General features: G+C 38.1%; 1 protein-coding gene across 13 annotated transcripts in view; it reads right to left on the bottom strand.

Moving 5' to 3' along the window:
* Nucleotides 1-14,024, bottom strand: part of LOC127788640 (uncharacterized) — a 69,753-nt gene that overhangs the window by 30,119 nt on the left and 25,610 nt on the right. For 2 of the 13 annotated variants that reach the window (XM_052317164.1, XM_052317177.1), the window contains 6 exons: nucleotides 5,498-5,866; nucleotides 5,149-5,390; nucleotides 3,486-3,627; nucleotides 3,025-3,411; nucleotides 2,771-2,902; nucleotides 1,935-2,063 (listed from right to left, as the gene is read on the bottom strand). The exons of 4 other annotated variants lie outside the window; for them this stretch is intronic. In XM_052317164.1, the coding sequence (XP_052173124.1) occupies nucleotides 1,935-2,063; nucleotides 2,771-2,902; nucleotides 3,025-3,411; nucleotides 3,486-3,627; nucleotides 5,149-5,390; nucleotides 5,498-5,866 (1,401 nt within the window). The remainder of the gene's footprint in view (nucleotides 1-1,934; nucleotides 2,064-2,770; nucleotides 2,903-3,024; nucleotides 3,412-3,485; nucleotides 3,628-5,148; nucleotides 5,391-5,497; nucleotides 5,867-14,024) is intronic. 7 more of the 13 variants (XM_052317172.1, XM_052317169.1, XM_052317171.1 and 4 more) reach the window with 7 other exon arrangements.

Here is a 14,024-nt window from a genome sequence, read left to right as displayed (position 1 = left end):
ATTCCTATTGTTCCCTCTTCTTACAATGGTATTATTGATCCTTATTTATAGAAAGGAATGTTTACAATTGTATAAAATACAAAGGTGTAGAAATGATAAAATAGGGGACAAGATGCTCTTATCATCTCCATAAAATTGGAAGTAGGGCTCCGCATTTCCAGAAATCCGATTTGAATAAGATAAAGTAGGTAGGTCTCTGCCTTCGCTTATTCAATAGCAATGTTGTTGTGCGAACTGAATAGTTTGACTGGCGAGCTAATCAGTTAGGCCAGCAAACTTGAAATGTTGTTGGTAGCTCGTTGGATATGTTGTTGAGGGCTCGCTGGAAGCCTTACTGGAAGTTTGCTTGGTTCCACAATCTGAACTCAGATTTCAACGATATATGAGTTTACCTGATGAGCTCAGCTGGGCCTACTGCGCTTTAGGCTATTGGGCCTACCTATTGGACTGAGTGTAGCCCATAAGGAGTGGTACGAAAAATATGTATAATAATAATTTACATATATTGACTACATAAGCATATAGTCAGCATTGAGCCTGTAATAGACATGTCAAACATGTGATCAAATATGTGTAATAGACTTGGGGTGGTTACTATTTTCGACTTGCATCTTTTACAAACATCACAACTTAGCACAAACCCCATCACATACTTCTTTAATCCTAACCAATGAAAAAGTTGTTTGACCTTATGGTATGCATTCATTATAACCGAATGTCCTCTTATGGGAGACTTGTGCAATACCTCTAATATCCTCCTCTCTAGATGATCATCATCCATTATTACCAATTTGTCTTGATATCTGATTAAGCCATTGGTAAGGGTATATCCTAATTTACCCAAAGAATTCACCACTAGTTGCTCAAGTAATTCCTTAGTGTTCTCATCAGCCTCATAGTTGGAGGTTACATTTTGATTCCAATTTGAAATCACAGGTGTGATTGCAACAAAGCTACCTTCTTCTTAACACCTTGATAGTATATTGACAGCCACAGGCTCCATTCTTTTCCTATATTATATGACATAATCTAGCCCCATTAACTTTGTCATTCTCTTCCTTTGCAATCGAGTATGTACTACTTAGAAAAATACCTCGCCAAGAGGGAGGGGTGAATTTAATTTTTTTTTAAATTAATAATTTTAGCTCTCAGTAAAAATTCTTAAATTTATGACCTTAATATAAAGTAATTTAGCAAGAATAGGAAAATTGAAATCACACAATCAAGAGAATTTTTATAGAAATTTGACTCTAAAGAGGCTAATCTTCTCTCTCAAGATTGAACTTGAGGTTTCATTAGAGAAAAATAATACTAATTTTTAATTGAAATTACAACCAACATACAATCCTTTGGTTAAATAAGAACCACTGGCACACTGTTAGTAAATACAAACCCTTCACACAAGTGAATAAGAAAACAAACTCATAATCACAGATAATTTCAAACAAGATCAGATAATGGCTTTCCGTTCATATGGGTTCATATGGATTGCATAAGATCAGATATTGTTATTTGATTTTTGAAAGTGCCAAACAATGTGGCATTGCATATAGGATGTTGTTTGACTTTGGATCACTTCTGTTCTTCTTCTTCAGGCTTTTCCTTCTCTTCTTCTTCAAGAAGTTTCATCTGCAGTAGAAACAGTGACCCCTCCTCCAGCACATCCGGAGCAACAGAACTGGGGTTCGATTCTGAAGATTTCTTCTCCCTGTCTTTTTCCTTGCCCCTCAATCTCTCCTTTCTTCGGAGCTTTTTCTCTCGTTCCTTTATTCTTCTTCTCTCTTTGCGTTCTTCTTCTTCACGCTTTTCCTTCTCTTCTTCTTCAAGAAGTTTCATCTGCAGATACAAATCAAATAAGCAGTTAGAATCCTAAAAAATGGGTCACACTGCGACCATGTGCTGGAATTGAAACTTCATGCTATTACAACTAGTACCTGCTTTTCCAATGTAATATTTTCTTTGCATGCAACATGGACACGTTCTTCCAGCAGCTTTAGTGCAAGACAAACAAAAATGCTGTGAGCATTTTGACGTGCAGTTCCTTCTCTGAATGCCTTTTCAACCTGGAAAGAATTCATACTTCCATCTATTATCAACCACGCTATTTTACATTCATACGAGCATGTAAAAATCACCACACAGAGAGGCAAAAATCTATAACAGGCAGCAGGCACTCTTTTTTAATATGACCTTGCATGATTAGAAGCCAGCCAACAATTTTTTGTAAAATTACAGAGAAGAGGGCAAGGAGGGGGTGGGAGGGAAAATTTTGATTGACCCATTGATTGGATATCATTCTTGAATCTGAACTTCTTTCTCTTTTTTAATCGCAACACTCTGCCTAAATCTATTTCCATAAATGGAAAACAATGAGGTAATTTGATCTTATTCCACACCTTTCCACATTGGTTAGATATAAATTAGAATTAGTCCAAGATAGAATAGCCAGCTTTTCTCAACCCAATGAACCTTCAACTGACTATTTGTGTCCTCCTCATGGATCCATTATCTCCCAATCTCTCTTTTAAAGCATGTAATAACCACTATCACCTTATACAAATTTATGAGGCAATTTGCGCTGCAAACTATATCATAAAAGAAGGATAAAATCATAATTCAAAGCCATTGCATCCCAACTAACTTTAGGGCCCTAGATATTGACTAGCCCATATATAGACTAATGAAAATATAAACAAAAGGGTGGGGGCCATCAAAATAAAAACAAGAAATACAAAGATAAACACAAGAACTGTGGGGAATCTGAACATGCCTGCTCCTTGAAAATAACAGTTGCAGCATCTAAAAGAAATTCTCGAGCAAGTTCAGGACTCTTTGCATGTTTCTGCGGACCGGAGCATTCTCCATCCAGCTCATTCCCATCCTTGTCCATGGAATCATCATCCTAAAGTTAGTAAAACATTATTAGAAAGATGCCAAGATAGAAAGTATTACATCGGTACATAATCTTATCAATGACTGACGAATGCAAACGAAGCTGACACAAGCCTCGCAGAACTTGAATACCTCTTCTTCCTCAGTCTCTTCAGCATGCTCAAAGAACCTTCTGATACTTTGCCCTCTAGTAATAGTGACAAAACCATCACCAACTATAAGTCTTCCATGTACGCATTGTTGACCCTTTAAAGCATGAGCTTTCACAGAAAGTTCACTGCAGCGGCCATCAATTTTCCAAGCTCTTAGAGTGATGTAGCAAGCATTCAAGCCACCAAGATCTAGACCACTCGCTTGAACCCTTCCACTCATGCCAACATTTTCAAATTCCAAAATATCAGACTTTCCTTCTCCAGTTCCAATAGCCCATTCAAAGTGATGGTACATTCCAACATTGTCTACAAAGGTTTGGTGCCAATCAGCTTGGACTGTGTCATGAGAAACCTGACAATCAAAGAACTGAAATTGAATCAAATTGCCACTTGCCACATCAAATACAGTGTTTAGGGTTTTCTTCAATTAATCAAACGCACCTCATATTGGAAAGCAGTATCTGCTACACAAAACCAACTGGTGCAGTGAGGTTCCCTCCGCATGCGCTTTAGCTCTTTTAGCTCCTTGAACTCCCGGATAACATTCCTTCTGCAATCTCTAAAAAACCTCTTGCTATCAAACCTGCAACATAAGCTTTAAATACTTAGGGAAGTATACAATCAACAATGAGGTCCTAATGATACAAATGGGCAGGTTCCCAATATTGAGTTCAGAAGCATGCTGACAAGGATATGTGGACATTTAAGAGCACAGGAACCAGTAGAAGCAAAGTAATTACCTAGTTTAGCCACCACCAAATGTACAAGCATGCTAATAACTTCATTAACGGGCAAACAAGAATAGAAGCAAAGTTTCTTTTGTTGACTAACTTACAGAGCCCTATAATTATAAGCACATCTAGAACTTCAAAGATTAACCGCTTTCCTGAATTAAATTCAGAAATCATCAACTGCAGTGTATTTTTTCAACTTTCTTTCTCACAAACTTAGTCTTTGTCAAGGTTAAATGATGTTGGCACTTTTGAGTGTCGACTCTTATATGGTAAGGTAAAAAGGGAGAAACTTTGGAGTCTTAACTCTCAGGTCAAGCTACAGTCCAAGAGGTAAAGCCTAAATAGTGATCACAAAGAGTTGAACACAAAAAAACAGGTGGGAGAGAATTTTTATGCTTTGAAATAGATAATCTTCCACTCCCAAAACTCTGTTAGTCACTTCCAGACTCTAATCTGGCAACAGAGTCATTTTTCATATTATTTTGAAACTCAAAACTTCTTCGACTATTCTTAAACCAACACTAAGGTGAAAGCTTTGCATTTCATCTTTCATGTGTTGAAAATCAGTTTCCGGGCGTGAAGAGTAAGCCAAACTGACCTGGTCCAATAAGCTTTAATTGATTCTGTTCCATAGTAGTAACCAATTAAAATTATAGCTTTCTAAGATAAAGCTACAGCATATGCACTCTGTCCTCAAGAAACAAGGTTCAAACAACTGCACAAACATATTGGCAAATCCCAGCTAGAAGCATATTTAATTACCAATTCACAAAAATTAACTGTCTGCACAAATAGGCCACTAGAATACTCCCACCAAAAAAACTAATTTATTTCTAGTCGGATTAGAAACTCTTACTAAAATACATCAGTACTTCAAGAAGACGGATGGATCTTGAGAATATGCTTGTGAACAACCTGTCTTTCTTAAGATCATACAATGCTAACTTTGTCACTTCAACTAACAAAAATCCACACCATTCTCTAAGTCCAACTCCTACAAGTCTGTCATACACTTTGAATCTGTTACTGTAGCAATATTTTCTATCTTAATGAGTTTCAAAATTTGACAAACCCATTGATTTACATGATTCTGACTAGAAAGTGAACAGTCATTTGACTTTGAAAAGCACACATAAGTAACCACTATCAAACATCTAGAACGTTCATTTTCTAGAATTAAGAATATGGTATTCTTTTTGGTATTGCTTCCATGCTTTGTCCTCCCCTCTCATCCATATATCTTATTATTCCCATAAACTCCACTAACCTCAAACAAATGTTTCATATAGGAGAGGGGGATAAATAGAAAAAAAAACAATGCAAAGGAAAATATAAATATAAATAAGATTAAGAAGAAAGAAATTGCATACCTGTACATGAGCCTTTCTATAAAATCCTCTTCCTTCATCCTTAGAAGAGATAGCCTGGTTTCTTCTCCGAGTGCTGACCAAAAATCTACCAGTGTATCAACAGAAAGTCTGGCAGTGTGCAGGGCACATGTTTCCCTTGTGCCATGCCCTCCATGACTTATCCCACCCAGACCTCCTCCACCACAGGCATCAGGATAAAGCCATTCTCGATCATGCTCCCTTGCATATGCACTGTCAAAGACCTAATTTGAATGGACAGTGAGCTATGAAAAAATGGACTGGAAAAGAATATAAAAAAAATTAAAGATGGAAGCTATTGATGAATAGTAGTTTTGAAGGTACTACGTACAACTTGAAGTCCCTTTAAAGACTTCGAATATAGATAACAGTCCAAAAGGGTCAGTGCTCCATCTCTAGTTGTGGTCAGACCTCCCCAAGGGTGAGCATATGGATCTTGAACTTCATCTTTACATGCCATAGAAACATCCAAATCGGGATTATTTTGAATTTTGAAGGCTCCTTTCCTGTTGCAAGATAGATGCCCATCCGATCCCTCCTGCTGCAAGGACTTCCCATACATGACAATCTGCAAGAAACCTTCTAGCAGTAACCCATTGCATCTAGAACAGTACATGTTCTTACGAGCTTGCTCAAAGAGGGTTTGTTTGTCAATCGTCAGGAGCTCCTGTCGTGATTGTGGTGAGAGCTCATTCCAAAACTACATGACAAGTGGATGGTGTGACGTCAATGAATAGCCACACTGATAATAAATTAAACTTAAAACAGAAAGGCAGCACATTAACCTCCTTCCCCCTCCCCCCCAATTTCAAAACGGCCATAGAAACTCGGTACTTGTTATTTATTTTTTATTTTTTGTTCTTAATGCATTTGTTATGTTAAAATGCAGAATCACTTTGTTGCTAGTGTAGTGAGAATCAAATGCATAATCATGTTACCAATTATGACTTGGTATGCATGTTCAAGACTAGGTACACTTCCACTCCAAACAGTGAATTTAATGACCTTATAGAACCCAATTTGTTTTCATATTTATTTGCTTAAATGTTGTCTTATGAGGGGAAAACATACGATAAGCAAGAACGTATAGATGGTACAGTGTTTCAGGTTAAAAAATGTAAACAAAAAATTACTATCATGTTCTGAGAAATATCTTCTAAGTAATCAGATATTTAATTAACTTGAAGAAACAACTAGATTGTGTTATTCAATCAGATATTTAATTTTTACAATGAAAATAATTTCAGGAATATCATAAACTCTAAAAAGGATCACAAATTTTTACACCTAGTGTACCATATTTTAGAAATGCAGCTTACTATGAAAAGATCTGAGTTGCATAACATAGGGTAAAACACAAAAAGTTTACACTCAATGCTGGTTCTCGAAGGAATATCAGGAAAGAATTATATGCTGGTCAAAGAAATCTGATTTAGAAGTTTCCAAATCTGGAATAGGAAATTTCCTAATTCAGACTTAGGAAACTTTCCTAAGAATGTATATATGTATCTTTTCCTTTCTTGTATGATGTTAATTTCCTTATGTTGTATCTCTTCTCCTCTATAAGAGGATATGAGCGTGTACATATGGACTTAAGGAAGAATCATTCTGATTTATACATTATGCTTTCTACATGGTATCAGAGTCACTGATACCTTCCTGCTCTTTAAAAAAACCCTAGTGTGCCTTCATTGCACATTCTTTCTCCTATCCGTTCTAATTAAGCCTTCATTGCTTCCTCTCTGTTCAGTCAATTATTCCGGTGAATATGTCTGAAATCTTTGAAGCTACACCGTCCATGACAACTGGAGAATCAACTCCAGTTGATCAACCAACTGGAGCTAGAGAGTTGTGTGGAATGCAAGATTCCTACTGCTTAAACGATAGGAACTACTTGCAATGGGCCCAACTCGTGAGGACCTTTCTCAAAGGCCGAGGGAAGATTGGCCACTTGACTGCGCCCCCCACTTTCATAGCATGGCATAGTGAAAACTCCATGATTATGTCTTGGGTTATGGAGTGCTATAGAGCCTGTGGTTAGTAAGAATTACATGCTTTTAGCTTCAGCAAAGGAGATTTGGGAGATAGTGAGGCAAACCTATTCTAAGGTCCAAGATGCCTCGATAATTTTTGAAATTAAGACAAAGATTAGTGGCACTAAACAAGGGACTTTGATTGTAACAAAATACTATAATAACTAAACGAAGTGCTATAGAGCTTGTGGTTAGCAAGAATTACATGTTTGTAGCTTCAACAAAGGAGATTTGGGAGATAGTGAGGCAAACCTATTCTAAGCTCCAAGATGCCTCGGTAATCTTTGAAATTAAGACCAAGATTAGTGGCACTAAACAAGGGACTTTGATTGTAACAGAATACTATAATAACTAAACAAGGGACTTTGATTGTAACATAATACTATAATAGGATGAATGGCTTGTGGCTAGAACTCAAGTTGTAGCACGCCTAAATCCAAAATATGATCAGGAAAGAGTTCAAGTTCTTGGAAGAGAGAGATTGCATGCTCTTAACGAAGTTTTTGCCATTGTTAGAAGTGAAGAAAACCGAAGGATAGCCATGCTCAATGAACATAATTGAGAAAGTTATGTTATGGTGTCCAATAACAAAGATGGGGCAAGGTTTAGAGCTGGGAAATCAGAGGTTCAAACAAAGAACTCAAGCCGCGAAGGGATGTGGTGTACCTACTACAAGAAACCTAGGCACACTAGGTGTAGCACCCGAGAATTTCATAAAGTTTTAAGTGTAATTTGGCTTAGGGCAAAAGTGGAATTATCATAAATTTTGGACAATAGTGTAATTTTTATAATATTTAGTAATCGAATCAACTGAAGGGAGTGCCCTGAAACCTATATGTCTAAGAAAAATGATATGGAATTGACGAGCATTTCAAGACGTAATTTATGACATCGAAAGAAATCGGATTAGAAATAGTTTTCAGTATAGATGTAACTCAAGCTGAAGAATCAAATCATCATAGGAGACGTCTGGGAAGTCATCAGAACCTTTAAGAGACTTTGATTTTATAAGTAGAACAATCTTGAAGTGGTTTAGGGTTGGAACGGAAGGATTTACGATCAAATCGCTCATTTGGGCCTAAGTGTAATTTTCTAAATTTGCCCGAGGGAGGTCTAAAAAATATTTTTCCTAAGTTTTTGGGGGTGGAATGATGATTCTAGATCTTGAGGGTCTTAGTGACATTATTGGATAAATCAGGAGCTTCAAGGAAAGGGCCAAAATGCAAAAGGAAATTGAGATGGGTTGAAAATGTAATAAACGAAACTTGCAATGTGAACATTGCCAAGGGTGATGGCTGTCCCATCACCGATTCCGATCGGGGTAGGCTGTTGTTGGGCAAGGCAAGGCTGCCTAGGGCCAGCAAGGCCTAAGCCGAGACTTGGAAGCCAAGCCTTGGCCGGTGATTAACTGTGAAGTGGCCAATTTTTTGCTATAAATAGGGGCCGAGGGTTTCAAAATTTAAGGCATCAAATTCCCAAGTTTTTGGAGAAATTAGAGGGATCGGATAGAGGGATTTTATTCTCGAGGTAACAAGGAGCATTTCTAAAGAGTTTGGAGCATTTTGGTATCGATTTGAGAAGGTTTTAGAGAGTGGCCGAAAAATTGGGTATCACCGAAAACTGAGGCTTTAAACTGTCGTTTGGGATGCCTCTGGCCATTGTTTGAAGCATCCAAAGGCACCATTGTGATCAACTTGAGGAGTAGAGCAAGGTGGGTGAAAAAACCAGCATCGTCAGTATGCCGAAACCAGAGAAGACAACCGACGTGTACAGCTCATGCGCCAATCATTCACACACACTAGCGTGTGAGGTATGATTTTTTCTCGAATTTAATTTTAATATTTTTCTGAAATTATTCATGAAAAGAAAATCGAGTATCGCCGGAAACCAAGGGCCTGTTCTCTTTGGCGTTTTCAGCCCGTTTTGAGTTTTCAATTTTTTAAAACACTGAAAACGCGTTTACTTTGTTATTTTCAAAAACAACTAAAAAATTTGTAAAGAAAACCCAAAACATCATTTTGTTGTTTTGGGCATTTTCAGTGAAAATACACTGAAAACTTGTTAAAATGTTGTCTAGAGTATAGGTTAAATAAGATCAGTTATAGCAGTGTTTTTTGAGGGCCAATGAGGTATTAAATAGAAGTTGTAACCCAAACTGTAATTAGTGATAAGTTGGGGGTGTAAACTGTAAATATTTGAAAGTCTTCATTGGGGTTCCTCCTCTTATTATAAATAGAGGGCAAGGGGATAGATTTTACTATTCTATTCTATTGTACTGAGTGAATATTCATTTAGAGAGAAAGGCTAGTGTTCAAGACTGCCTTGTAATCTTGGAGAGTGAGAGTTGATTGTACTCGAAGAATAGGAGGTTTTTTCTCAAGCTGTTGTACTGATCATCCTTGGTAATAAGAAGACTGCTCTTGGGGTGTTTGAAGGCTGGATGTAGGGTTGCTTTAAAGTAATCCGAACCAGGATATATCTTGCGCCTATTGTTTGGTTTGTGTCTTGATTGTTTCTGTTTTTCTTTCATTTAAATTCAGTTCTTGCTTTCTATCTTTTGTTTTCTGTTGGTTGGATTGATTTTGGGTGAGGAGTTGAGAGAATTGGCATTAGGAATCATTGATTGAGTTGTCAAGAGTGCTCCTAAACATAACAAAACTCAAAAACACGGAAAACGCTCAAGCCCCCCCCCCCCCCCCCCAAATTCTCGACAGAACTGCTCTCCCTGCTCTCTCTCCTCTTTGCTCTCTCTCTCTTGCAAGCATCAACAACCTCGCCATCTCCACTCTCCTTTCTGCTCTCTCTCTCGCAAGCATCAGTCGTCGACCACCTCGCCATCTCCGTCGCTGCTACTTTCCTCTTTGCTCTCCCTCTCACAAGCATCGGCCGTCGACCGCCTCGTCATCGACGTCGCTACCACTCTCGTCTCTGCTCTCTCTCTCAAGCATCGGCCATCGACCTCGCCCGCCACCGCTGAAGCCACCATCGACCTTGCCCGCCACGGCTGAAAGCCACCACCGTCGATCTTGCTGGTTCTATTGAAAGATGCCGCCATCGATCTTAGATCTACGGAGATTTGTCCGTTGGATCTTGCTGGCTTTTGGGTATGTTAACTCCCTTGGCTTGGAGCTTCTAATGGTAGGCTCTGATCGATGGTCGTCGACGACAGAACTGCCGACCAGAGAAGATGCAGCGCTGGAGAATGGAAAAAGGAAAGGGAAGAAAAGGAAAGAAATAAAAAGAAAAAAAGAACATAAAATAATTTTTCAAAAATTATAAAGTAAACGTGTTTTCAATTTTTAGTTTTGAAAAACAATTTTTCAAAATGACAAAGAGAATGTATTTTCAAAAATCTCAAAACAAACACTCAAAACACAAAACTCAAAATGAATTCAAAACTCAAAACTCAAAAATGAAACACAAAGAGAACACTACCCAAGGCTTTAAAAGGTCGTTTGGGGTCCCTCCGGCCATTCTTTCAGGCATCCAAAGGCACCATTGTGATCGACTTGAGGAGTAGACCAAGGTGGGTGGAAAAACTAGCATCGCCAGCGTGCCGGAACCGGAGAAGACGACAGAAGCATGCAGCTCACGCGCTAGTCATTCATGCGCAATACACGCGCCAACGTGTGAGGTATGGTTTTTTCCCGAATTTAATTTTAATATTTTTTTGAAATTATTTATGAAAAGAAAATTGGGTATCGCCGGAAACCGAGGCTTTAAACGGCTATTTGGGGCCCTTCCGACCATTGTTTCAGGCATCTAAAGGCACCATTGTGATCGACTTGAGGAGTAGAGCAAGGTGGGTGGAAAAACCAATATTGCCAGTGTGCCGAAGCCAAAGAAGACGACCGACGCGTGCAGTTCACGCGCAGTACATGCGCCAGTGCATGAGACTAGGGGTAATTTTGGAATTTCTTCTGTTATTTTTCCAAATTTATTTTATGAATTGTGGTGTTGAGAAATTGGGGAAAATGTTTGAGGAGATATTTATTTTGGAATTATCAAAGGAAAAGTAGGAAGAAAGTAGGTGGAAATTATGAAGAAATTGAGAAAAATGGATTTTGATATTCCTTTGAATAAATAATATGATGTCTAAGGTACATTGAAGCTCGAGACTGAGCAATAGTACGGCTGTTTGAGGCTTGGCACAACATTCGAGGTCAGCACGTATATCGAGGCATTCTAAAACTATTCAAGGTGAGCCTTCTTACTTAAAAACTTGGTTTATTGTGAGTGGTTCATCCCTAAATACTTGGTTTTGATTCTACTTAAACTTGATTTAGTTACATGCAAATAGTCTTATTGCATGTAAATGGTTTAACCCATGTGGGAGGTTCGTCCCGAAATGTTTTATGCATATGCATTGAATTTTGTGCGATAAATTATGTACATGAAATGTTATTTTATATGATGCATTGAATTATAGCATGTGGCATTGGCTTGTTTTTGTGTTGTCCATGTGGGACATGAGATGCCAACTTGTGACGTGGCACTTGAGTGATAGCACTAAGGAAGCATGTCAAGGGAAAATGCCCACTTGTGATGGGGGTTGAGAGTGAACACCACCCCGGATCGGTTTAAGTGGCGGGGGTGCGAGTGGACACCACCTCAGGTGCCTTTGAGCGATATCACTGTTTCTAAGGTAGACGTGAATTCTCAGAGATAGTGTTGATCATCTTGTGGCCAGGATCTATGTTGATGTGATCCGATATGCTTTTGTGTGAAAACGTAATCCACGGCATGATTACGGGATGACTCCTGGGGTTCCTGAATTGATGTTGACCATTCCATTTCGAAAGTGGTAACGATGGTTTTTCGTTGTGTCAGGGAGAGGCGTTGATAATGCTCTCTTAAACTAGGACTGGATTGTGCCAATGTGTCAGTGTAGTTATGTTGCCTTTAGAGAGATTGCATTTTTCCCAGTTAGGATTAAGTGCTGTGTGAGTTTCTCTTAGTCTAGGATATATCGATTTGTTTCATGTCTTGCATACAGTCATGAAATTGTTTTGAACTTTCACTTAAATGATTCAACGTCTTATTCGGACTTTGTCACTGGAATATTCGAACGTTTCAAGTGAAGGCAGCAACGCTAAAGAGAAAGGAATTACCGAGGAGTAGCGATTGTTCGTAGATGGTTCATAGCATGACTTTTGGTTTATGATGTATTATATTTTGATGATGTCATTTTAAAACAATAGTACATCTTTCATGTTATGAATAAAGTGGTTTTAGTTATATTCTATTTAAGGGCTTAATGATTATAAGTCTGATATGCTGAGAAGGTTTAACGGGATTGTTGGGGAACAATTTATGTTATGTATTGTGGACGAAAAAATATATTTCTGAAATCCTAAGTCATTTAATGCCCGGGAAAAGCGAGGCATTACACTAGGGATACATGCTTCAAACTCCCAAGGAAGGAAACTGGCTTGAGCAAGATGGGAGGGTTCAAGAATGTAACTCCCAAGAACTAGGTCTATATCTCAAGCAAGGAACAGGAGGAAGTAGGATCCCCTGATAAGACAGAATCCATTGGATCTAATTTTAATCAGTTGAATGCAGAAGAGATTAACAAACTCAAAAATTTCCTAAGAACAATCTAGGATGGAGCCTGCTCTTTTGCTCAACAAGGTAATTACCTATATTTTGGTTCTTTTTCTGCCTCTAAAACTGATAGGAATAACATGCGGATCCTAGATTTGAGAGTCACTGATCATATAACCCCTAATTTGCATGTTTTTGAGACATATAAGGCTCTTGAAACATTTAAACAGATAACCATTGCTAATGGAATCTCAATTCCTGTCACAGGACAAGGCAATGTCAACCTTAGCCCTATTTTATCTATCAAACAGGTACTTCATGTACCTAACTTGGCTACCAACCTTGTTTCTATTCATCAGCTTACTAAGGAGTTAAGTTGTCGTGCTATTTTCTATCCTCGTATATGTAAATTTCAGGCCATGGACACGAGGAAAATGATTGGTGTGGCTGAGGAACAAAATGGGTTGTATTTCTTAAAGAATGAGAGTAGTTGTCCTAAAGGGAGTCAATTAAAGGTTGTTTGTTTATCCCAGTCAACCTCAGATCTTGCCAATATTTGGCTCCATCATTTTAGACTAGGTCATCCTCCTTTTGTTCTGTTAAAAAGTATGTTTCCAACCTTGTTTAGGACTCTAGATCCTAGTACTTTTCAGTGTGATGCGTGTGTAATTTTTAAAAATTTTAAACACTATAGCATGTCTTGTCCAATTAGCAATAAAATATCATCTAAACCATTTTCCTTAATCCACTATGATGTTTGGGAACCATCCAAGATACCCAATTGTTATGGGGGCAAGGTGGTTTATTTCCTTTATAGATGTTTGTATTCCCATGTGTTGGATCTTTCTATTAAAAGATAAGGCTACCATTAGAACTATCTTACCCTATTTTTGTAAAATGATTTCCATTCAATTTAGCACTTCCTTATAGAAATTTCGTACTGATAATGTAAGGGATTACTTCAACAATCACTTATACCAGTTTTTCCAACAAGAGGGGATCGTTTATGAGTCATCCTGCATAGATACTTGATAACAAAATGGAGTAGCTAAAGGAAGGAATGAGACATCTCCTCAATGTTGCTAGAGCTTTTCTCCACCATCACCATGTTCTAACAGCAGCCTATGTGATTAACAGGGTTCCCTCTAAAGTTGTAAACCACCAGTCCTTTCCATTGTCTGTCTTCTTTCTTCCCAAACCTAAGTTTGCATACTCCTTTTCCTCTTAGAGTGTTTCATTGTGTGTGCTTTGTTCACATTCCTAAAATTAACTGAGACA

Source organism: Diospyros lotus, chromosome 13 (genome assembly GCF_014633365.1).
Source record: "Diospyros lotus cultivar Yz01 chromosome 13, ASM1463336v1, whole genome shotgun sequence".
Lineage (NCBI taxonomy): Eukaryota > Viridiplantae > Streptophyta > Magnoliopsida > Ericales > Ebenaceae > Diospyros > Diospyros lotus.
This window is presented reverse-complemented; position numbering and strand designations above follow the sequence as displayed.